The sequence below is a fragment of the Aythya marila genome, assembly GCF_965140915.1.
Source record: "Aythya marila genome assembly, chromosome: 2".
Lineage (NCBI taxonomy): Eukaryota > Metazoa > Chordata > Aves > Anseriformes > Anatidae > Aythya > Aythya marila.
The window spans coordinates 131,006,545-131,031,695 of NC_139043.1; the positions used below are offsets into that span (position 1 = coordinate 131,006,545).

The window sequence follows — 25,151 nt, forward strand, 5'->3', positions numbered from 1 at the left end:
AGTGTCCACAAAACAGGCAGCTCACCACAGGGCTACAGTCACAGAACGTGAACCACACGACTCTTCTTCCCCTTCCACCCTTACCGGCAAGTTTGTCTTCAAGCTCTGACAAAATTCCCAAGGACCTGTAGAAAACAGCAACTAGCTACTTACTCCCATTACTCATCCTGTTTTCATATGGTATCTTAAAAGTTTTAGTATAGTGATAATCATAATCTCTTAATGGGAAATACCTTATGTATGGAGTTACAGAGGAGTTTCGTAGCACACACTCACTGTATATGTCCATTGCATGTCATTTTCTTTAGGAAGCAAAATCTCTTTTATATAACAAAGCCAACATAGGATGACAACTACAACTACTGACATGGTAAATACAGAAAGGCATATATTTATATCAATGTCTAAAATTTATGTATCGAAAACATGGCATTGAAATTATACTTCTGTGTAATCATCTAGTGTGCCTGAAGGATACAGACCAAATGAAAGCTGAAAACAGGACACTTCAGGACTTGCTTTATTTGCTTTTTGGCACAGGTTGCCCAGAGAAGCTGTGGATGCCCCATCCCTGAGGTGTTCAAGGCCAAGTTGGATGGGGCTTTGGACAACCTGGCCAGGAGGGAGGTGTCCCTGCCCATGGCAGGCGGCTGGAAATAGGGGATCTTTAAGGTCCCTTCCAACCCAAGCTGTTCTGTGATTCTACAACTCTATGGGCTCTAGGCCTAAATAGAGAACTGAGAAATAATTGCCATGCCTCCATCCGCACACTGTGACATATCACCCAGTATCACAGCCTGAAAACTTGGCTTCTCTCCCTTGTTCTCTGCTCCCTATCCACTATGGGGCTAGAAGAGGGCAGGTGAGAGCCACACACAGCCCGAGGTCCATCCACGTTAAGGCGAGGCATCGGCTCCGCTCACCCTGTTAGAAGGGTGGCTGTGAAACCACCCCTCCTTTGGGGAAATAAATCACTTTTAACGAAAAACGTGACTCGGTGCCCGAGCCGTGCAGCACCTTCCCGCTAACCCTCACGTCAGGTTACCTCAAACCGCGCGGGCACGGCCGGCAATGGCTTTCTGGAGATTTCGGCTGTGCCTCTCCTTGTATCGCCGCTGTCGCGATAAATCCCCGCGGAGGGGCCTGGCCGCTCTCCTAGGGGAAGCCGCTCCTCGGCGGGGAGGCGGGCCGGGGTGTGGGGGGAGGCGGGGAAGGGCGGCGAGACGAGCCGGGGCGGCCGTGCTGGGGCGCTGTGGGCTCCGCAAGCTGCCGGCCGAGACACGGCGTGGCCGCCCCCGGCACCCCACGAGCAGCACGGAGCCGGCCCCGGCCCTGGAACCGGCCGAGGATGAGCGGCGGGGAGGGCGGCGGTGTCCGGGCGGGCGCCATCAGCTGCTCCCTGCCCGCCGTCCCCTCCAGCAAGCTGCCCGACCTGCGCTTCCTCAGCCGCGGCGCCTACGGCACCGTGTCGGCCGCCCGGCACGCCGACTGGAGGGTCCCGGTGGCCCTCAAGTGCCTGCAGGGGCCGCTGCTGGACAGGTAGCGGGGCGGCCAGGGGGGTGCCGGGGGTTGGGGGGATTTGGGGAGGGTCCGGAGGGACATGGGGGGAGCGGCGGGGCCGCCCCAGCCCGGGCGGTGGGGGGGGCGTGGGGTGGCCCCGTTGCTTCCTCCCCTTGGGGTGCTGAAGGGGGTGGTGGTGATTTCGCCCCAGGTCTCGCCGTAATGTTAAATATCGGGTTTGTAGACCCCTACATACTGCTGGTTTTCACTGGGTCGTCAGCTGGTAGCGATCGCGTTCCCTTTTCCCGGGGGTCAGGTGGCAGCGCGTTTATGGCCGAGCTGTCACCCCAGCAGCAGGGAGCAGCTTTCCAGCTGTTCCTGCCTCCTTCACTCTCTATAATGCCATTTTTGAACCGTATCGATGCTAGTTTGCCTCTCCTTAGGGTGTAGCCTCCTGTTTTTTCTATAGGTGTCTTTCATCTTTGCTGCCTCAGGTTTTTTTGATCCGGTGTCAGGCAGATAGGTGGCTGAGACACACGGGTGTACGTGTGTGCTTGTGAGCTTGCACACTTAAACCTGTGGGATGTGGGTGTAAAAACATGTCGGCTGTTCCTCAGTTAACAAATTTTTGGGGTTTGGTTTTTGGAAAGGTTACAAGCTAGCCCAGAAGACTTCTAGTCCTGTGACTCAATATGCTAAAATATGAAACACGAGGTTAGATGGCTTAGAACAACTTATTTCCCAGGTGTGTGTAATGCACAGGCTTTACCTCTGAAATCTTGCTAGAATGAAGCGAAATCTCAGTTATGTTTTTAAGCAGAAGCATTGTGCTGTTGTTAAGTTTACTGGTTTCATTTTCATTAATGTAAATGTAGTCTTATATCCCCACAAATCAGAAATGCAGTATTCGTTCTCTGAACTCACTTGGGAGAAAACAGTAAATATTACTTTTAGCCTTGCTGGGATCTAGATCAGTGTGACATCTAACCTGTGAAAACTTGACAAAAAAGGGCAACCAGGGTAATCAAAACCACTCAGTTAACAACCATATACCATACAAAGCTCAGAAGTACCGTAAGAATAACCAAAAGCTGCAGTAAACCTGCTCTGTGTCTCTGCAGCGAGTAAGTTGTGGGTTGTACTGTAGGCAGTGTAACATACCATCCTGAAAAAGCTGCCGTGAGAACGGAAGGCCAGAGAGTTGACGGTGCAGTTAATCCTTCCAACCAGGAAGCCTGTGCTGCGTATCGCAGAATTTGGCGTGCGACCTGCCCAACAGCAAGGCAGCCTGGGAGCCGCTGTGGGCTCCTGCTGGTTTAGGCATTGCTCAATGCCCCTCTGGTATGGAGCAGGCAAAGGTGAAGTGACGTAGAGGCGCAGGAATAAACCTCCGTGTGTTGCAACTCCTTTCCCGGTTACAGCAGAATCCCATGCAGATGGGATGCCTCATGGTCTGGGAAAACCCCTAATTTTTCTCAAACCTATTTTTTACTAGAGAGAGAGAGGGAGGGAGCCATGTGTTTTGTCCCATGCTTTTCCTGAAGACTGACTTCTTACTTTGATCGCTACCTAGAGTTTCCCAAAATAGAAGCTTTTTTCCATCACAAAAACCAGGACCAACAAGCAGACTTGATTTAACATACCACTAAATTCTAACTTTCGCTGTCATAAAAGCAGCAGGCTTTAGTTCTCTAGGCTTCCATTTTTCCCCATATACTCTGAAGGCCTTTTCTTTGCGAGGGCTACATCTACACTGAGCAGTCCACATCCCTTTGGACCTGTCGGTCTGTGCTCTGAGCTGGATGGGCACAAGGCAGCTCTCACCTGGGAGCCGTATCACCAGGTCAGTAGGGTGCTGTGCTGAGTCCTGATGGGCATGGACTTGGCTTGGATGCCGCCTTGTCCCAGTACAGCCATACAGCTGCTGAATCAGGCTGGCTCATCCAACGGCTCAGTCTTAGATGTGCTGTAAAAGTCCCATGTTTGGTTATCCTGCATGTGTACTTGTACCTGTACCAGCCCCCATTAGTGTAAAGTCTAAATCTTTTATTATTTTTTTCTTAGGCTCCTTCGTGGTCTGAGTATGCTCACTGTGGTATGTTTGAGATATATGTTCTCTGAGTTATAATATACAATTCGAGATATAGTATGATTTGAAATATAAAATATGGAAAAAAAATATATATTTTTTTTCCATTTGCAGAGATAGAAGCACACTTATTTTTTAATATAACTTGACCCTCACATACCATATGCTACAATGTCTGAAGTTGTAAAGATGCATCAAATTCACACCTGTGAGGAGATCTGGCAATAACAAAGGGTATTCACACCACCAAATTCAGGTGTTGGTCTCTTTCTGCCCCCCATGCAATCAGTGTTTTTTTTCCAGAGGGCAATTCAAAACAGGAGCCAAATTTGAAGGAACAATTTACACAAAAACATAATATAGCTGGTCCTTCCTTTTCCTTCAGAAGGTAAAGGTGTATCCCTTTAACCAGTATTGTTTTAGTGCACACCAGCGTCCTCTAAGTTAAAATACTGGAAACTCATGAGATTAAGATCTCTACTCTGTAGGAGGTAAATAGTGGGCCATAGTGGACACTCACTGTCTGAAGACGGACAGTAAAACAGGACAGGTGTAGTTGGTTGTTCCTGTTCTGGTTGCTCAGGATGGTGCCAGCTGGAGTTCTGACTGTATCCTTATTTACTGGAAACATGGGTGAAATGTGTTGTGGAAATAGAGATACTTGTATAGAAGAGCAAAAGTAGGGAAGTTGTTTGGTATTTGCAGATTCTGAGTTGTCTTATAGCAAGCATCTTGTTATCAAAGCACAGTGCAGAAACAATACTGAAAGGTGGTGGTGCTGCTGCATATAGATAAATTTATTTTTTTTTTAAACAGAATATAGGGAAGCTTACATTTGGTTGGAGTTTCCTAGCAATGGTATGGTAACCTTCTTTCTTTGTTTCTTTTATTTTCTTTTTATTTAAGTGATAGAAACCACCTTCTAAAAGAAGCAGAGATACTGCACAAAGCCAGGTTTAGTTACATTCTGCCAATTTTGGGAATTTGCAATGAGCCTGAATTTCTTGGGATAGTAACGGAGTACATGACTAATGGATCACTAAACGAGCTTTTACATGGGGTAAGTGTACTCAAAGTCATTAAATTGTCCCTGATTGTTTTAAATAGACTGTGATTTCCATACTTAAGGGAAGTAGTGTAGTAAAGTTTATTATTAGTAATACTTCAAATCAGATGGACTTCCTGTACCCCCAAAGGGCGACCAAACTCAGTAGTCTTTATTTATATTGCACTTTTTCCTGTAATGCTGTAATCTACAACAGGCTAAATGATGAATTATTGTGTATATTCATGTTTAATATCTCAGTTATTCTGTAGTTAGAAGCTGAAATACTTGTGCTTACTTTAATCTGGCTTTCAGAGCCGTTGACAGGGTAAATATCACAAAAAGATTACTTTGTTTCCTGAATTTAAATCTTTATTTAAAAAAAGAAAAAATGTTTATAGAAGTCAAATATTGCTAATCTAAACAGATACAGATATTTCTACCAGGTCTTACTCTCAGGAGTAATTTCTCCTGTGCTGAAATGAACTCAGCTGCTGCAATTAGTCTGGTCCAAGTTAATGTAAAGCTACTGCAGCTGTGTATCAATAGCACCGCAATCCCTTCTGTACCCTTAATCAGTACCTGCCTATGCCTTAAAGAGCTCAGCTCTGTATTTTACACAAATACAATAGTGTTTAGGTAACTTTTAAGATTTGAGTTTCCCCGCTTTTTTGCTGTACTTATATTTCCAAATGCAGTGTTTTGTGGTTAGTTTCACCACTTTTTTTTTTCCCCAAATGTTAGTAACAGGTATGATTTGTGTCTTTCTTTGTGCAGTACTCATAGGCCATGGTTTACAGGTTTCGTACAGTTCATTTGTAACTCATATTTCCATATGAGTAATTATGAGTAATGCGGTAAATGTCCTATATACAAATTATGTATAGCAGTCATGAACTGTATGAATGTTAGGGGATTGGAAGTGTAACATCATAACATGCATGATTAATATTTATGTATTTGTTTTAACAGCTAGCCAGTATCAATGTGCAGTTAATGTAATATATGTTTTAAAAGATTACTGCTTGTCCAACTCACTTTCTTATTATTATGAAAGCCTTTGTGTTATCTTGTCAGATCAGAACAGAGGATTATATTCTGGTTTTGTGGTTTTATTTTGGCAGAAAGATATGTATCCCGACGTTCCCTGGTGCCTGAGATACCGCATTCTTTATGAAATTGCTTTGGGAGTAAACTATTTGCACAACATGAATCCTCCATTGCTGCACCATGACTTGAAAACCCAGAATATTTTGCTGGATGATGAGTTTCATGTCAAGGTAGAGTTATTTAATTCTTATGTTTTTCAGCATCCAGAATGAGCAGAAGTGTTTAATTGCTTTGAGAATTTAATTACTTTGAGGGAGAAGAGTGGGGTTGTCGCCATGCAGAAGGGACATAGCTGTATGCCAGATGTTTGATTTTTATCTTTGCAGAAAGAACTTACAAATTCTTTGGAAAGCTCTGTTTTGTTCAAGTGTGGATTTCTGATCCATCTAAACACAGACTAGAACTCCAGAATATGTGCTGCTTCCACTATAGCAGTGTTACTCAATAGTGGCAACACTTTCTGATGACAGCCTCCCACGGGTAGCTATGTCTGGCCCTTTCTGAGTAGAAAATAGAAAGTTTTGACATGCTTAGGCAGGTTAGTTCTCGAGGTCAGAAAAAACAAACTCTAATGTTAACACCATTTGATGCTTATCATTCAAAATGCACGTTTATTTTGTTAGTGTAGTGTAAGAACATGTAAAACTACTTCAAAATCTGAACATGCTGAGATGGGTCTTTTGATGCTGCTAGAACAAGCAAACATACATGAAGAAGTAATGAGTTTAAAACTTGCATTCTGTCTTTCAAAATATTATTGCCATGATGTGAAAAAGAGACTAAAAGTACTTCTAACAAAACGGTTAGGTGATTCTATAATTGCAAGAGGTCTTCTGTTAATGAAAATAACAAAAAATTAAGCTTTGTTTTCCCTTCAGATCCTCTGTTTTTTACACTGGTAGAATGTACTATTCATGTACACAAGAAATAAGATACATTACACTTAATTTAATCTTGAATGGCTACTGCTTCAGTTAACATGAAAGGAATCCATCGGTCATTTGAGCAAAGATCAAAGATGCAGTGTTGATTTTCTTCTTTCTCCCTTGCAAAGACATTTTCCTTGGCAGCAAGGCAGCTTACGCAGCATTCTCTTCACTCACGCCCTCAGCAGCTCATACCTCCTCCCACTCAGCTGTGCCAGTGTCACCATCTCTAGAGCTTCCTGATAAACCTGACCGGGAACTGGCCCAAGTAATCCACGCTTTTGTTTTTTTTATAATCTAGCAGCACTGGTGCGGTCTGGTTCACTGCCTGACCACATATAAACAGTTGCTTTGCTAGAGTAATTGGAAGAAAGGTTTTTTTGGGCTGAAGCACAGTTCTCTAATTTAGGACAGCTGGCAAGAATTGCAAAAAAGGAAGTCACATGTTCTAAATAGGAAAAGTATTGTATGTGTATAAAAGCAACACCATTCATAGAGTGCTTCCAACTGTATCAGATCAACTGAATGAACAAGATAACCTGACCTGTAACAGCAAGTTCAGTGCATGAGTTGTAAAGAAAACAAGGGCATTGTTTATACTCTCCAGAAAGATTATTTCTATTACGTTAATTGCTCACACAGGCATCTCTGAAAATTATTTTGCTCTGATACAAATGCTGGGCAAGTCCAGAGCTCATTGCTGCCTACATACATATCTTTCTCCCTTGTATGCTGAACACTGCAGGTCCACCAGCAGTCTTATTCTTCTGGCTGTGCATCTCCCTGCCTGTAACCTGGTCTGACATCCTGCCTGGTGGATGTCTGGGAGTGTTAACTAAGTCAGTTAATTCTTGATGTAGTTGTACTGTAAACTCTGCAGAAAGGGACAAGGAGACTATTTTGGGATGGCCCCAGAGGTCACAATAAACAGAATATTTGGTGACTTTTTGCAGCACTGAATTTCAGAATACCGAATTTGTTAATCTGAGATTAATGCTTCATAGTTCTGGGGATGAGGTGGGCTGTCCTAAAATTGCTTCATACAAGCAATTGTCCTGGGATATGTGCAGGCTAAGTTGCACAGAGCTATTATGACCTTTATTAACTTTGTGCAATCAAGACAGCCACTGAGCTGGAAATAGTGTCTTTTGGTTTGCTTATTTTCCGTGAAAGAAAGTGATTTTCATATAGCTCAGGCTTCCACCATAGATTTCCCCAGCCACAGAGACGTGAATCCATCCTTAAAAGAACAACAGGACAGGGCAGTGCTGTAGGAATAGTGTGAGTCATGAACTGGGAATGTTTTCTGCACTGGAGCGGGTGTTTCCTGTTGTTAAGACAGCCACATACTTTTTATGTGTCAGGTTAAGGATTTTAAACAAGCTGTTCTTTCAGGTGTATTTGAGGAATTTGTAACAAGGGTTAACAGATAAATCCATTTCTTAGAACAGCTGCTCTGTTCTTTCCAGATTGCAGATTTTGGCATGTCAAAATGGCGTGTCATATCCATGTCGCAATCACGCAGTGAAACTTCCTTGCCAGAAGGAGGGACCATCATCTATATGCCACCTGAAGATTACAATCCCAGTCAGAAAACCCGGGCAAGTGTGAAACACGATATCTACAGGTAACCCGTGCTGTCCTCAAGGGGACTTTGCAATCTGAATCAAATCTGAGTTGCTGAAATTAAGTTTTAACATGTTCTCAGCAATTTTATTATTTTCAGTGATGTTGAAAGAGTCTAAGCAAAATGAATCAGGAAAAAAATAATCAATTGGTAGGTGGAATTGTTGATCACCCATTTCTCTAGGAAACGCTGTGAGAAGTGTAATACTCCAGAGCTTAAACTAGAAAGAGAGCTTAAGCTGTGTAAAGAGACAGAGGAGACTGGTTCCTTTGAATGAGAGTATATACATGCAGGCAATGTAGGGAGGAAAAAGATGTTCACTCCATTACTTTGATTAACATGCCTTTGTAATTTGTGTGTATCAATTAACATATTGGCAAAATGTACTTGGAGGAAAGAAGAAAAATGTTGTTTGTTTGTTTGTTTGTTTTGAAAGGGGGTAGAAAAAACAGGGTAATGGGGTTGAAGGAAGTGTAGTGATCTCCTGTCTCTCACTATCTCCAAATAGAGATCTACTTAAGGAGTAGCTTACTTTATGATTGTTCTGGTAGATTTGTTTCAGTCAGTTCTGAGTCATAGCTGAAAGTAGCAGAGTGGTGGCTACCTGTTTAAGAACAGAAATGGCTTTTAGGATATTAAGAGTTATGATCAGCTAATTTGAAGAGGTTCAGAGAGCTCAAAGGTTATTTGAGCAATTGTGGAAGGAATTATCATACACAGATGGAGATTTAGGAGGTATGAAGAGGCATACCACTGTGACAAAGTCCATCTGTGTTGTGCTTTACCATCTTTAGTTTCAGCTATCTGTGACGGTTGTGTTTTGGTGGAAGATAAATCAGCCTCGGAGGGACTTAGTGACATCCAGAGAGACCATTATTTCTTTAAATTATCCCTTTACTCTTGAGGAGCACACAAAGTTCTTTGACATTCTGCTTTCCTCACCCTAGACATTGAAAAGGAATACCAATGTATTATGGAGAAAGAAGTAGCAGTGTGAAGTTTATCTAATCTAGCTTCTGATTTTAGAGGATTTGAAAGTACGGATTGTGTATTAATGAGGGAGTGGAGATGAGGAAGATAAATGTTAGGAAAAAAAAGTTGCAGGCAGAAGAATAACAAATGAGTGGGAAAAAAATAAGAGATAAAAGGTAAGGAGATCTTAGAAAACTGTTAAGAAGAAAAGAGATTATTTGAGGAGAGAGAAAGTAAGAAAGCATAGGGAAAACAGATAGAAGTTCAAGGCAGGAAAATGTGAAGGTAAAGAGCCAGTGAAGGAAATGACCAACAGGAATATCACCCGGGTCAGAATGTGCCCAGGGTCAGAAGGAAGTGCTGTGAAGCAGAAATAAGAAAGGAGAGCATGAATACAGTAAAGGGAATATCAGCAAGAATTGGTATGCTGTGGTGTTACAGAACAGAGAGAATAACCTTTCATTATAGAGAGATTCCAAATTGAATGGAAGGCTGGGTGTCTGATTAATAGACTACAGCGGATAAAATAATGTTGGTGATATATTAAAGCAAATTTGTGATCTTTCTAAAGGAAAAAAAAAATGTTCAAAGAAAAAGCGTCCAAGCAGTATTAACCTTTACAAGTAATAATTTGCCATGACAAATAAATCAGCCTGCATGAATTTCTCAGGACTGCATCAAAAGCAGCCTTTCTGACAAGGAGGACTGCTCTTATTGAGAGTTATTGAAATTATTATTGACGTTGAAAACAAAGCACTGTGAATGGAATAAGTAGTTAGGAAAGCTTAGTTTAAACAACTGACTTTAAGCTTCAGTTATTTCATTCTTAATTTTTTTCATTTTTGCCTAGGTGGCAGTTGTTAAATTTCAAGGAAGTTAAATATAGCCCGCATCCAAAATTTGGTACTTCTTGGTGATCTAGGAAGATACTGTCTTCGTGTAAAGTTATTTCAGCAGTTAAAAAGAATGTTTACTCAAACATAATTCTTTGCATTGTATCATTTTTTTCTTACGATTTTTGTAAAACTGCTTCTATGGAAATTTGATTACATTTTTTAAATATTAAGCTTTACAATTTCAGATCTACATTTTTTTTTAAATAAATGTTTAAAATTTTTAAACATGATGCGAAACTTTGGTTGAGAAGGTAGCTTTATAAGTATGTTTGACATTGGAAATGACACTCTTGAGCAAAAATACTGCTTCCTCACTTTAGGCTTAGAATTACTAATTTTAAAAGATTATTTTATACAGAAAAGCCAGATTTGTTTTCTTTACATTATTTTTATTTTTTTCACTTGTTTTACCTGCATTGATTTTTATTTATTTTTTTTTTATATATAACTTATGTCACTGTTGCACTTAAATAATCTAATTTAAGTTAAAAACTTCTTTAGAATTGCCTTTATATTAATATGTCCTGACGACTGAAGAGAGTAACTAGTCTACTAAAAATGGAGCAGATTTGTATGCACTGGCCCATTGATGTGAATGAAACAGAATATCACTGGTTTGAATGAGCAGATATGCGTTCAGTCTTGCTATCATTCAAAATAGTCTTCACAGAATGGCTGAGGCTGGCATGTAGCTTTGCCTTGTAGCTTTTCTGTACTTGAAAATTATTGACTAGTTCCAGCTGAAGTCATTGATTAGAATTCCTGCTTGTTTGCATAGGTTTGGGGCATCATTGTATTTATCAGCAGGCAGACCAGTTTGTTCCATGCAGGATCATTTTAGTGAAATGTTTCTAATAAAATACTAAGCTGAGTACATTGTTTTATCAGTGTAGACAATCTAAAATAATATCTTCCATACTTTTTACACTTTAAACAGTTATGCAATTATTATGTGGGAAGTGATGTCAAGGAAACAGCCTTTTGAAGGTAAGGCCATCTTTTCCTGTAATTTATTTTTCTGGCCTTGTGTGAAGGCTAAACCTGACACCTGGGTACCTGGGAGCTTATACGTTTTAGGGGTTACTTCGTAATAATCCAGGTTGTAAGACTGTTGAAGAACATCCTTGTGTTGTTCTTCCAATTTGTGTTGATTTAATAAATTCAAAATACTTTTCTTAAATAAAAAAAACATAGCCTTATTTTGGTGAACTGTAAATACTATGGCTGAAATCTAAACTTTCCCTCCTATAGTAAGCTATTTATATTGCATATATTTCTAATGAATGCACGATGTCTATTTTGACAGAAGTTATAAACCCCTTGCAGATAATGTATAGTGTGTCACAAGGACAGCGACTAGACTTAAGTGAAGAAAGCTTATCAATGGACATTCCTCATCGAGCTTTCGTCATAAGATTGATAGTAAGTGGATGGGCACAAAACCCGGATGAAAGACCATCATTCTTAAGTAAGTTTGTCTTGAGTAATGAGGAAATAGTTTTAAATTGGCAGATTTCTGTCTCACGTGGTACTAACAGAGCAAGGTTATAGTCTCGAGAGGGAAATGGTAAAGATGACAAAAGATGCATCTGCACAGTCACGTTGCATGGGATAGGATACTTGTCTGCTTCCATTATGCCTATAAACAAATTTGTGAATGGAGCTACATGTGCAGTAAAATTGAGTTGTTAGTTAGAGTCTCCTGCATTTGCTGTCTCTAATTTTCCTGTAGGAAAAGGTAGCATGGTTTACTACTTCTGCTCATCAGATGAGCTGTAGTGCCTTCACCTTGTGTTTGCATGTATAAATCTTTGTCACTGGGACTTTATCTTTGATTCTTCCGCCTCCCATATTCAGAAGGAGCAGGTTGATGCCACACATGTAATGTTCTCTTTTCATATTTCCTCTGCTTAGCTTTTTGTCTATGAGATTAAATATAGATACTTGCAGCCTTTCTACAGCAAATTTCGAAATTTAGAACCTAAGATTGAAGGGCAAGCTTGCAGAGATTAGAGTGGCATGGTATATGAACTGAATAAGTTCAGTTTTGATATAGCAACCCCAGGTTTGTTATGCTTAACTGGCATGATTGGTGTATGTTGGGTCCAGATTTACTCCCCTTACGTGAAAAGCTGCCTAATTTTTTGGTGACTTTTGGCTCTTGTTTGGCCGTTACATAAAGGTAATCCATGAGAACTGGCTGAAAGTCATTACCAGGTTGGTGTAGTCACATATATCATTGTAGTAAAGCTAGCAGTGGTTCAAGCAGCTGCCCAGCTGTGCTTGTTTAATTTGAGTGTGCTTTAAGAAGTGCCTTCCTACTTCTTTTGAAAATGCAATCCTAATTATGCAGGGAATGCTGGATCACTGTGGAGAGACAAAAGAAATACAATATGAGAGTTACTAAAAGTATTCAAGTGTAAAACAGCACAAAGAGCTCTGGATTAAGCAATCCTTTATTTTGAGTTTCTCACTGCTTAGGTTGAAAATGCAATGACTCCCATCTGAAATACCTCTATTTTTTTTCTAAATTTTTATTTTATTTTACAAGCAGGACAGCAATCTTAATGTTTCACTTGAAGATTTGATGAATAGAAGTTTGTTATTTTTAAAACCTTAGTCGGCATAATTCCTTTGAATTGGAAAGTATTAGAAAATTGCTGGTCAGACAGCTCAACAAGAAATGTCCATAACTTCACTTTTATGGATCAGCTTGGCTGAAGAAAAAAAAAGACACACAGCCAAACAAATTGAGTATCTTTATTTTCAAAGTTTGAATTAATTACATGTCCTCTTTAAAACGATTTTTGTTTTTGCATTAAGAACGTTACGAAAGGTTAGTGTATTTTGTTGTGTATCTGGTTTGTATAATTTTAAATTGTGGATTTTTTTCCAAGTAAATAAACCAACTTATAATGTTTTCTAAAATCAGAAAGAACAAATCATAGCATTTACGTAGATATTCTTGCTTTCCTCTGTCACATACCCAAAATAAAATAGCAGCCGAAGTCTGTGGTCACACAGAAGGGATAATTACCTAGGATATGACTACAGCATGAGCTGTCTTCGGCTCTGTTATTAGTGCAGCGCCTGTAGTAAGATGGTCTTTGAAAGAAACATACATTGCTTTTCCTCTACTTTACTATCATAAAAAGAAAGAGGAAGTTACAAAACTGTTGCAAAATTAAGGGAAGTAAAGCTCACTGATTGGGAAATTTTGCAATTACAATAAAACAGGGGAAAAAGAAACACCCAAGCCCTACTTTTTAAAATAAACTTTAAATAGAAAAGCTTGGTTAACCTAACTGTTACCCATATAAAGAAGGGACAAGGATTTATCGTCATGTTTCTGCACAGGTCTGTAATTCTGTTGATTCTGCAGTCTTGAAACCTGCACTTTAATTAAAATCAATAAAAATTAACAATCCTTGTACCTCAGTGCGGAAAATGGCATGCCAAGCCTCTAGACTCAGTGTTAGCTGACACAAGAGAATAAGAATCCCACTACTGAATTAATGTCTTGAAGCTGCCAGTGAAAAACACTTAATGTGGGAGGAGTATGGTAAAACTGTAATAAAAAATAAAAATACATTAATAAGAATGCAGTGTAATGTATTTCTAGTACTGCAGATGGGTTTTGGTGAATCGGTGGAGTTTATAGAAATGCAGTAGTTGTTACATGCTGTCCCCCTTCACTGACATCTTGTTATACTTGCCCAGTCTCAGAGATGTTTGTATAGTAGTCATCCTCAAATTTGAAATACTTAATTTCACAAATCTTTCAGCACTGAAAGACAAGGGAGCATTGCACGTATTGTCACTTGCTTATTGAATTGTCATGTGGCTCCCTATGCAGACAGATGATGTTAGCTTCTGTGATTTACTGCCTTTAGTGAGCATGCAGACGCTATCACTTGGATTCACTGGATGTGGTAGGTCAGTGCTTTGACTATCACCATTTCCTCTGGTCTTCCATCACAGCATCTTTTCTGAATATTGCTGTGGTGTTTTGTTGTTTGATTTGTGTTTTTTTTTTTCCTCATAATTCTTTGTACCACTACTCGGATGGGAGTAGAACAACTTGTTCTGAGGTCTTGCACGTTTTGGTCCCATTTAACAGATCAAGCTTGTTGGGTCTGTCTTGAAATCACAGAATCATCAAGGTTGGAAGAGACCTGCAAGATCACCTAGTCCAACCTCTGACCTAACACTAACAAGTCCTCCACTAAACCATATCACTAAGCTCTAAACAGCAAATCCATCACTCTGTCCATTCCAGGAATGCAAGACTTGGACTCTGGGACAGTCCCGAATCCAGGCTGCTGAGGTGGCCAAATCAGGATTGGTTTTAGTGATACAAAACTGTTGTAACAGGTGAAAGCAAGAAACTTCTGTTTAGTATCATGTGTAGCTTGGTATGTATCAATAAAGAAATAAGTTTTACAAATATAAGGAAGCAGTTTTAGCAATATGAAGACTTCCATATTAAATCATTCAGCAAATCATTGTTTCTTTGTTTAGAGTGTTTAATAGACCTTGAACCAGTCCTGAGAACGTTTGATGAAATTGCTATGCTGGAAGCAGTAATTCTCTTAAAGAGATCAAAGGTAAGTAGCTTTTGTTACAGTCATGAGTTGGTAAAATAAATTGGCAACTTCTGCTTTTCTTTGCTAAACGAAATATAATGTCCATTATTATTCAACTAGTCCTGTATCAAGCTTAAACAGATCAGAAACTTAATACAAGTAAAAACATCTCTTTCAGTCACAGTATGAATCGCAATGTATTCACAAGAGTGGAAAGAAAACAGATGTGGAGAAAACATCTCTAAATATACCTCTGAATCCCCAAGAGGTAAATATTTTGCATGTTGAATTTGGACCTTCCCTGGTATGTCAAAATCATTAAAAATCCTGAGAGCTTCGAAGGCGGATATCTTAGTAAGGGTCGGGGGAGGGGGATGGTTTTGCAGTTTACTTTCTTGTGCAGTCAGGAAAGGTGTAAAATGTGTTCACTGAGCTGGGATGCGTCATGTACACAGCCATATAAGTGAAGATAGGAAAGGCTCAATAAGCAGAAAAAAGAAGGGTACATCTGGTATATCCTCTAAGTGTGGAAAAAGCATCTATCTGCTCCAGGATGAATCCAGCACAGCGTCTGCGAGTGATTGTCTTCTGCTTCCTTACACCTCTGTGTAGCTTGCTTACATAGGGTCATATGGATTTGTTTGTAAATTTTGGTTCTTAGTGCTGTTTCTTTTGATTCTTACTAATAGTTAAACTCATACACAAAATTGCTGTCTGCTCTGGAAAAACAGAAGTATTAGGATTACATATATTTCTTTTGTCGTAGTGTATTCTAATTGTGCTGTCTATTGAGTATTTAGAGAATAGGGAAAAGAGTGATGAGGAGGTACTTGGTAAATCATTGCATCTTTTTATTTATTTAATGTACATTTATTTATTAAATGTATTAATTTTCATTGTGTAACTGGAATTGTTTCAGGAAACATGTTCTGCCTCCATACACTGTGATGCACTTCCCCTTCGAAGTATCTCTCCAGATATATCAAGACTCAAGTCTATTCCCAAGTATAATATCCTCTCATCAGGTAGATGCTCATGACTTCATATAAACTTAATTTGCCATCACAGCTTTATGCTCCCTTTGTGACACTGAATTTGCGTAGTAGATTATTGGATATCTGTTTATATCAGAAAAGAGACGTATTTTATTACTGTCAACTTAGTACTCTGGCTGAAAAACTAATGTATTTTAGCTCTGATTTTATGTTCCTGTCACTTGACAAATCCTCACAGCACTAGTTTTCCTTTTCAGGGCCATGATCACAGCAATAGCATTTGCTTGTCTCTTCATCTTGGCAGTTTAGTTAATCATTTGTAAAGTACTTCTAAATATAAAAAGGCTAAATATTGTGAGCTGCTCTTAAAGCTGAGTAAACTGAAAGTTTCTAATACAGCCCAACCTCCAGATCATTTCTCATTCAATCAGTAAAAAGGCTTTATTAAAGAGATTGGCTTGCAAAAGTGTCTGCACATACATGTATCTTTTGTATTTATCACCTCTGCCAACTAAAAGTTGGCAAAATTCCTAGGCAAAATTCAGTTTTGAGGTTTTGCTGACATCAGAAGCCAGAAAAAAGCTCTTGAACTCAGATTGAATAGCAATACATCATGAAATTAAAACTGCATTTAGGTTTTGAAAGAAAGTAAACTTATATTCCAAAAGAATAGGGCATCCTTTGGCTTTGTGGGGACCATTGGTATGAAAGCAGACGAGACGATTAACTGTACTGCTATAGAGTATCAAAAAGTGTGCTGGGACACTGCAAAACTGGAGATATTCTACCAAGACCCATGTCCCTTAGTGCCATGTCTTTACATCTCTTAAATACCTTCAGGAATGGGGACTCCACCGCTTTCCTGGGCAGCCCATTTCAATACTTGACCATAATGGTAAATGTCAGCCCTCGTTGCTGCTGGGTTTTGTTCTAAGTTGCCAAATTTTCCTGTGGAGATCGACTGTGGTGGTACAATTAAACTGACTGATCAGTTGGTGGTCCTTTATAGAGTTACTGCTTAGATGTTGCTGTATGTGTGTAGAGATACTGTAATGCCTGTAGCTACAAAACCCCTATTTTCTAACAGCAATTAGAATCAATGGAATTGTGAAAATGGCTGTTCAAACCCAATGTATTTTGATAGAGCAACTTGGGGCCATTCCCTCTAGTCCTATCACTAGTTACCTGTGAGAAGAGGCCAACGCTCATGTAGTTGCAGAGAGCAGTAAGGTCTTCCCTGAGCCTGCTTTTCTCCATGCTAAACATGTCCAGTTCCCTCAGCTGCTCCTCACTGGACTTGTGTTCCAGGACCTTCACCAGCTTTGTAGCCCTTCTCTAGACACATTCCAGGGCCCCAATGTCCCTCTTGTAGTGAGGGGCCCAAAACTGAACACAGTACTTGAGGTGCGGCCTCACCAGAGCTGAGTACAAGGGGGCAATCACCTCCCTGGTCCTGCTGGCTACACTATTCCTGATCCAGGGTGCTGTTGGCCTTCTTGGCCACCTGGGCACATTGCTGGCTCATGTTCAGGCGAGCATGCTAACTGCAAATCTAAGCAGGTCTCTTTATTTCATTCAAGGAATTCATCTATTGTTCTAGGATTCTACTGAGCGTTTTTGGGAACATGGTATTCTCTCCTTTCAGGAATGAGGTTTTATATTGCAGATGATGAATGTGCCCACATATATAAAAAGGATGTTAAGGTACTTGAACATCCAGAGAAGGGCAACAAGAGCTGGTAGAAGGGCTTGAAGGCAAGTCCTGTGCGGAGAGGCTGAGGACACTTGGGTTGTTTAGTCTGAAGAAAAGGAGGCCAAGATGCGACCTTATTGCTCTCTGCAACTTCCTGAGGAAGGGAAGTGGGGAGGGAAGGGGGCTGCTGGTCTCTTCCCTCTGTGAGCCAATTACAGGATGAGTGGGAGAGGCACAAAGCTCTGCCAGGGAAGGTTTGGATTGGTTCAAATTAAGAAAAATTTCTTTACCTTGAGCGTGGTCAAAAACTGGAACAGGCTTCCTAGAGAGGTGGATGATGCCCCATGCTTGTCAGTGTTCAAGAGACAATGCTTTTATTTGTGTGCTTTAACTTTTGGTTAGCCTTGAAGTGGTCTGGCACTTTGATTTGATGATCTTTGAAGGTCCCTTCCAAGTGGGACATCTTCTGTATTCTAAAATTATATAATGCCTTCAAACCATGCATCCATATAAACAGATACTGACAGGAGCAGCATCTCATTTTATGACTTGCTTCTGCACTGGTATGTTCTGAAAACGAAATTATGTTTCCATCTACAACTTCCTAGTCACTCTTAGAATTTGAAGACCTACATGTACATAAGTTTGGTATGGTGTCTAGAAAGTACCTCCTGGGCCTTCAAGTTCATTCTTTTATAATTGCAGGTATTCATTTCATAGAACAACATTTATAAACCAATCAATTTGCCAGTAAAAGTGTATGTTATTACTTTGCCCAATAGCCTTTTTTCTAGTCAGCTTATACACATGTGTTCTTGAGTACTGCTTTAGGTTTAAATAGTTCTTTCCCTCTTTTCCCATTTTACTTCCAATGTAGAGAGTAATCTCTTACTACACTTTGTTTTAGTAGATAAACAGGATAAACACTTCTGAAGTCCTTTTGTAAAATAAAACACTTCATTATCATTGTATCCTGCTAGTACTTTCTGTGCATCTTCTAACTTAAATTACTAAACTAAGACAGCTACCTGACCTCTGTACTTAATATTATAAAAGAGGTGTAACAACTATTTTCTGTCTGAAATAGAAACTTTGCTTAATATATGTTAGAATTTCTTTTCTCACATTGTCCTCTGTTACAGAATAATTACCTCTTTTTTTTTTCCCCTCACATCAATTGCAAATCACCAGGCACTGCTTGAAGCTAGATCTCATATTTTTTGCTACTGAATTTCCACTGCTTTTACTTCTGTGTACAAGTAGGTTCTTTCTGAATAACCTAGGTTAGCCTGTTCTTTCTAAATAACATTGGCAAACTTCATTAGCATGTTTTTTCTTCTGTTTTAAGCTGTGGTTGCTGGTCAGGGTCATTCTCTCATACTGGTACAATTCCAGTAGTTTTGTCTCTACTGTTATTCTGTTATTAGAGATATGTGTTTGCCTAGAGATCTAGAACAATCTAGCCCTGCAGAACTTTTTAAAATCCTTTTCTGAAGTTTTTTTCTCATATCAGTTCTCTCCTTATAATTTCTCATTCAGGCAGCTGATATATCACATCTCAGTACATAGTTCTGCCCTGCTTACTTTCTTTGTCTTTCACGAAATAAAATACTAGCTACTGTGAATTCTAGTCCACTTAGAATCATGAGTTTTAGTTCTGTTTAAATAATTAGTGTATTTTTCACATTTTCCTATTCCCGCTCTTTACAGCGACAGGTCAACATTCCCATCTAAGCATACACCTTCAGAGTCCCACATTTGTTATATAACCATAAATCCCAAATTGCGCATTGAGCGACATCTTATTAAATGATTTCATGAATTCTTATATCAGTATCTTTTTCTTAGTTCACATCGCCAAAGCTCTTTGTCAAGTGAGACTGTGGAAGTCTGTAATGAAAACTGTGCAGAATGGGGTATATGCCCTGTAATTTGTTTCTGATCAGCTGTTTGTCATCTCTTCTCTCCAACTGCTGCTTTTGTATCCATCATCATCTTTTTTTCTTCAATTAAAATCCAAAAGTAGAAACTATGTTCCCCACCTGATAAAAATCCTTCTTTCCCTTTTCTCAAAAATTTTACACAAAGCTTTCTTGATATCATATGCTGTTTCATCAGACTATCAAAACCTTCCATTCACATTCCACTGAATGTCTTCATTGGTCTTCATTTTCTTTCCCTCCACCTGAATCATTTCTAATCTTTCCACTTTTGTTACACTACCAAACTTCATAAAAATAAATTAGTCAGCTTTCATGCTGACTCAGACTTCTTTGCAAACACTTCAGGAATTACTCTGTTCTTATAGTCCCCACATCAAATTTCTGTCCATCAGAGCTTTGACAGTTCACATCTACTGGAGTTATTCTCTGTGTTCTTTGAAAATAAAACAAGACCCCCAAAAACACAAGCCCTGGTAAAAGACAAGGGAGATGAATGTGCTGAGAGGCTGAGTTGAAGGAATAGTGTGCTGTATTTGAAATGATGTTAGGTTGTTTACAATTTGTGCTATAGAATTGCTCTAAATATTGTATTTTGCAAGCATAACGAATGTAGAAGTATTACAGCTTTTTTTTCTTCTTTCCTAAGATGGAGATTCTGGTAGTCTACACTCTCTCAGCTGTCAGAGCGTGGATGAAAATCTCTCCGTAACTCAAAGTGCCAAGGTTTTTGTGCACCCATACAGTTACCTTCCCTCATCTGACAAGAGTATTTCAGTTCCCTCAAATTCCTCATCATCTATGCCGCGGACATCACCAATTCCTTCAGGTACAGCAAACACTGGTTTAATTCTAAGTCCTATAGCAATATTGAATATATGCATGTATGAATTGGAAACTGGAACTGGTGTTCATCTGTAAAATGCAAACAAAGCATGCTGCAAATCAAGAATGCAAGTGATTCTGTCCTTGTAGCCTTCTATTACAGAATAAGTAAAAATAATGTAAATTGTGGCATAGAAGATGTAGCTGTAGTTCCTAGTTTTTTTCCTTTCATTTTAAGCAAACTTAATTCCTGCTGCCTTGGGAGCATTCTCTTTATTAATGTTGTTTCTCCTTTCCCCTACTGCTGTAGCAGTGCTACAATCCAGCAGAATAAAGAAGAAAAAAATTAAACTCTAGCTTTTTTTTTTTTTTTTTTTTTTTTTAATCTCATGGCCTGCCACGGCCACTTTTTAGGCCTGCCACTCTGCCTAGTAACACTGGGGCAAATAGAAGCAGCATCTCACCTTTAACAATCTTTTGTGTTAGTTGAGATACACTGGATAGTTTTCGTGTGCGTCAAGTAACTGCAAAAAGTGTGCTTCCAAAAGAGTGATAACAAAAAGAAACTAATACCTGATAAGTTATTCAGAGAACTTTTTATGAGCCACACAATAACGTGGAATTTTATAAAGATCTGCCGCATCATCCCCCTGCTGAAACTTACAATTGCTAATAAAGTTCCACATTGAAATGTGAAGTGCTTTTTTTGAAGCCGTCTAAATTCATCCAAATCTTGACAATTCTGTAAGTCAGTTTTAAATGCCTCATACTTCTAGCAGTCTGTCATGACCTAAACTATTTCCTTTAAATTTGCTTCAAATGGAGCTTATAACTTCTTATAAGAAGTGGCATGTGCTTTGTTTCATTAAGCCTTTTCACCTGTGAAACTAGAGGAAAGGAATAGGGGTATGAGAGGTTGTCTGAATTCACAGACAGATGTGGGGCAGGCATTTATCAGCGTAGGGGTTCTCATCCATATAACACTAAGAGTAGTTAGGATTACTGTGGGCACTTGAGACTGGAAAACACATTGACTGAGACTGTGAGTGGGTTATCTGGACGCATTTACTTAAAAATTATTTTCTGAGAGTAAACCAGAAACAATTGAAAAATGTCAAGGGAAGAGACAAAGCTTTCTGCAGCCTTCTGCACAGAATCTTGGATCCACTGTGGTGGGGGACTCCTGGGAATATGAGGATCTGTACCTTTTCACTGTATAAATCCTCAACTTGAGGAATATATGCTGGAAGCTACACAGGCTTTTTCAGTACACTTCCCAGAGGGATTTTTATTGAAGCTAAGTTAGCACCTCTCTCTTTTTATTACCAAATTGGGTCAAACACTAGAATAGTTTGTCTATGTCTATAGAAGTTCCATTTTTGGAGGTGCTCAAAATTCACCCAGAGGAGGCCCTGAGACACCTGACTTATTTTTGGGTAGCTTTGAGTAGAACATTGGACCAGGTGAGGGTTCCTTCCAACTTAAATTATTCTGTGATTTGGAATAAAAATTATATTCTAACCAGCAAATTTGGCAACTCACAACATTTTAAATGTGGAATGTAAGATAATAATTAAGTGAATATCTAATCAAAAAAAAAAAAAGCTTTTTACCAGCTCTCCTTCAGCTCGTTCTGTGTTTTATGGCACTATTTATTAACAAGAAGTGTGAAAATATTAATCTTTTTTTTTTTTTTTTTTTTTAATCCTCCTTAATCTCAGATTTTGTTCTGGAGACAATGCAACAGAATGTAGCTCATCAATGGATCCAAAGTAAAAGAGAAGAAATTATTGATCAGATGACCGAAGCATGTTTGAATCAGTCACTGGATGCTCTTCTATCAAGATTTTTACTCATGAAAGAAGACTATGAACTTATAAGCACCAAACCAACAAGGACATCAAAAGTCCGACAACTACTCGATACCTCAGATAGCCACGGAGAGGAATTTGCCAGAATTATAATACAAAAGTTGAAAGACAACAAACAGCTAGGACTTCAACCTTATCCAGACATTGTATCTAATTCTCTAAGACTGCATCTTTAAGTCTGTTCGGTGTTTTGGTTTTTTTTTTTTTTGTTTTTTTTTTTTGAAGCCCTGTGAATATTTCTTAATACACAACCATCGTTTCTATTTAGAAGTTTTATAACTGTACTGCTTTATCTTTACTATATCTTTGTAGAGTCTCGGAAAAGACACTAGACTTTTCATCTAGGCTGCATTTGGTGAGTTGCCAATTGAATCAGTTGGAGTGCAGCCAGAAAGCTGAACACTTGACATTTGTTGACTGAATTCATACAAGTATTGTGTTTATATGTGACAAAGTAAAATCATTAAATGATCCCTGTTTTACATATTTAATACTTATACATATCATATTTTCTGTTTATACATAGCTTTTCCTATCATCTCACAGGACTGAGACATCTTAACTCGGTATTGGTTGTCTTCCCTCTGTCTGATCTTTCCTGTAGATGGGGGGAAAAAACTAGGTGCTCTATTTTCAGGCTTGTATACTGTGTTTGTAAATAAATCTTCTTCCAGCTATACTGAGTATTCCTCCCAAGATACCTGTGAGGAGTGGTAGGTGGGTAGAAGTTTACATTTGTATTTTTACAGGATTTCTATTATTGTTTTGTTTTCCCTATTTTGTTGACAGGGTAATTCAGACCACTGCAAAAGAAGGATGTGAATCCAAAGAGGAGCCCCAGGGCAAGGAACACCTTGTGCTGATCGTCATTGTCCTAAGAACTGATACATTAGAAAGGGTGGAGCTCGAACCTTATATTATTTGGTTACACCCGCTTAAATTCCTCTTGAAATTAGAGTATGTTAAGATCCACATCCACCTTGTACAAGGGAACCCTAAGTTAAAGCCTCACTTACAGTCATGGTTTTGTGTACGTATTTCTTGTTCGTGCTGCTGGATCAAACTTCTAATTCAATTTTGTTTTTCATGTTTACATGATGAGCAGTAGTTCAGTTCTGTACAAATACCACAAACGTGCACTGTGCTGGCAGGCTGGAAATGATGTACGTGAGCCTCTCCAGTGTTGCAGCAGAAGCAAAGTGCTCAACTGTTGAGGGGTAGATGCTGTACCCTGAGCTGCATTAATCTTCTCTGGACAACATCTCTGTTAACCTTTTATGTCTCAAGGATGGCGCTAACATGTTGAGACGCAAGTTAGGCAACCTGAGAGCAAAAGGTATGTATTGGTTTTATTATTTATTTATTAAAAATTCATTACCTTGATGGCTTTAAATCCTGTAAAATAAAATGATTTTAATTTGCCAGAACACAGCACAGGCAAATGATTTTTACAGGCACTAATAAATAATTTCAAATACTGTCACTACTATAAAATCTGGGAAAATCCAAGCATCTGGTGCAAGAAAGCTAAAATCTACCCCTCATAAAAAGGGGCAGATAAATGAGAAGTCCTAAATTGTAAACCAATGAAGGTTTGAGGTCTGCTCCATTTCAGTATGATTCAGGCCTCAGTGTTTTCAGCATTGTTGGTTGCCATTAGCTTACTTTTTTTAGCTTACTTTTTTTTCCAATATTTATCTTAACTTACTGAAGTTAACTTACTCTTGTGATTAACTTCACAAGTATGATGTATAAATTATTGGGTGGAAATGAAGTTTTGCAATTTAAGTAAGTTTTTGGCATAAGCTGTGAGTTTACGTTTTATCATGCTTCCTTCTGAAGACTAAAATTCTAGCTAGATAGCTGAGAACAGGTCAATAGTGCAGTGAATGGGTGTGCTTTTTTGTAGAGCTGACCCAATGATGTCTAGCAAGAACAGGCTCTGAGGAATGCTACCAGCCTTGCCATTTGGAATTTGGTGCCAGACCTGCTCATTTCATTGCACATCACACTCTCAGCCATATTTTCTCATTATTACTAGTGCCCAAAGAAAGATTTGATTCATGGAAGGTAGCAAAATCCTGCTGCTTAGAAAAATCTAAAATCTGATGTGTATTAAGAGCTTTCCTGAATTGCAGTTTTAGTAACTAGAAAAACAGAAGCTTTTATGTCAGTACCTTTTTACAAGCTGGTACATTGTGCTTGTAGTAGGGTCTGCATGAATTGCAAACTTTTTTAAATTGTGTGTAAGAAGATAAAGACAGTCCTGCTATGCCAAAAGATAAGCCAGGGCGCTCATTGTCCTGCCATGTATCTATCACCTGATGTCTCATACATCTACACAGCTGGAGGGGTCAGGGTCTGTACCTCCTTCCCATTTCTCCCCCCCCCCCCAAAAAAAAAAAAAAAAAAAACAGTATGAATGCCTCTTGCAAATGATTGCAACCTCTGGCTCAGATCAATGCCACAGTGCTTTGCCCCTGCAAAACTTGAGCATATGAGAGATGTTGTGCTTCATAGCTCTCCATGCTGTGCACAATACATGATAATGTCAGCAGGACTTACTTTAAAATAATAATTTTTTAAAAAAGGCAGCAACTGTCTGTGTGCAAGCTGGCAGGCTCTGTTCCGAATTTGTGATTTTTGCTCCTACTTCTTCTTGGTACTACTCTTGCACCTATGCTCTGACATGCTCTGCAGCTTTCCTGTATGCCTGCTGCAGCTTTTCTGTCAGCACCTGGGGAGCTGCTGATTCAACATTGCTGATGTATGGATGGAGCCCTGGAAGGATGGGACAGATCCTAAAGCCATTCCGGGTACTGCCAACCACCTGCATTAGCTGCTTTCCCTCCAATCTCTTCATAGTGCAGAGGAAATGTTAGACATGGAAGATGAGGACCAACAGGTAAGACACCCAGCTGAGTGAAACGAGTGTCCTACTGCTTTCCGAGGTCTCTTCCTGCTTCTGCCCCTTGCCTGTCAGTAGGGAATAGGGTTGGAGTCAGTTAATAATAACAACAATAGGTCTGGCCTACAGCATTAGGTTGAGGAATGGGGCTGTCATGCTCCTGTAATC

At 39.4% G+C, this 25,151-nt stretch overlaps 1 protein-coding gene across 1 annotated transcript; it reads left to right on the forward strand.

Moving 5' to 3' along the window:
* The first annotated feature begins 1,242 nt into the window (after nucleotides 1-1,242).
* On the forward strand, nucleotides 1,243-23,292 carry RIPK2 (receptor interacting serine/threonine kinase 2). The gene is made up of 11 exons (XM_082752764.1): nucleotides 1,243-1,539; nucleotides 4,496-4,649; nucleotides 5,759-5,914; nucleotides 8,140-8,297; nucleotides 11,103-11,152; nucleotides 11,472-11,633; nucleotides 14,687-14,772; nucleotides 14,930-15,019; nucleotides 15,671-15,776; nucleotides 20,029-20,208; nucleotides 21,926-23,292. Exons 1-11 carry the CDS (start codon nucleotides 1,349-1,351, stop codon nucleotides 22,249-22,251), a joined length of 1,659 nt encoding a protein of 552 aa, XP_082608890.1. The 5' UTR covers nucleotides 1,243-1,348; the 3' UTR covers nucleotides 22,252-23,292.
* Nucleotides 23,293-25,151: the final 1,859 nt, after the last annotated feature.

Coding starts and splice junctions, on each gene's coding strand:
- RIPK2 (XM_082752764.1), top strand. CDS start 1,349: ATGAGCGGCGGGGAGGGCGGCGGTGTCCGGGCGGGCGCCATCAGCTGC. Junction 1,540..4,495: donor CAGGGGCCGCTGCTGGACAG/GTAGCGGGGCGG, acceptor TTTTTATTTAAG/TGATAGAAACCACCTTCTAA. Junction 15,020..15,670: donor TACCTCTGAATCCCCAAGAG/GTAAATATTTTG, acceptor GAATTGTTTCAG/GAAACATGTTCTGCCTCCAT.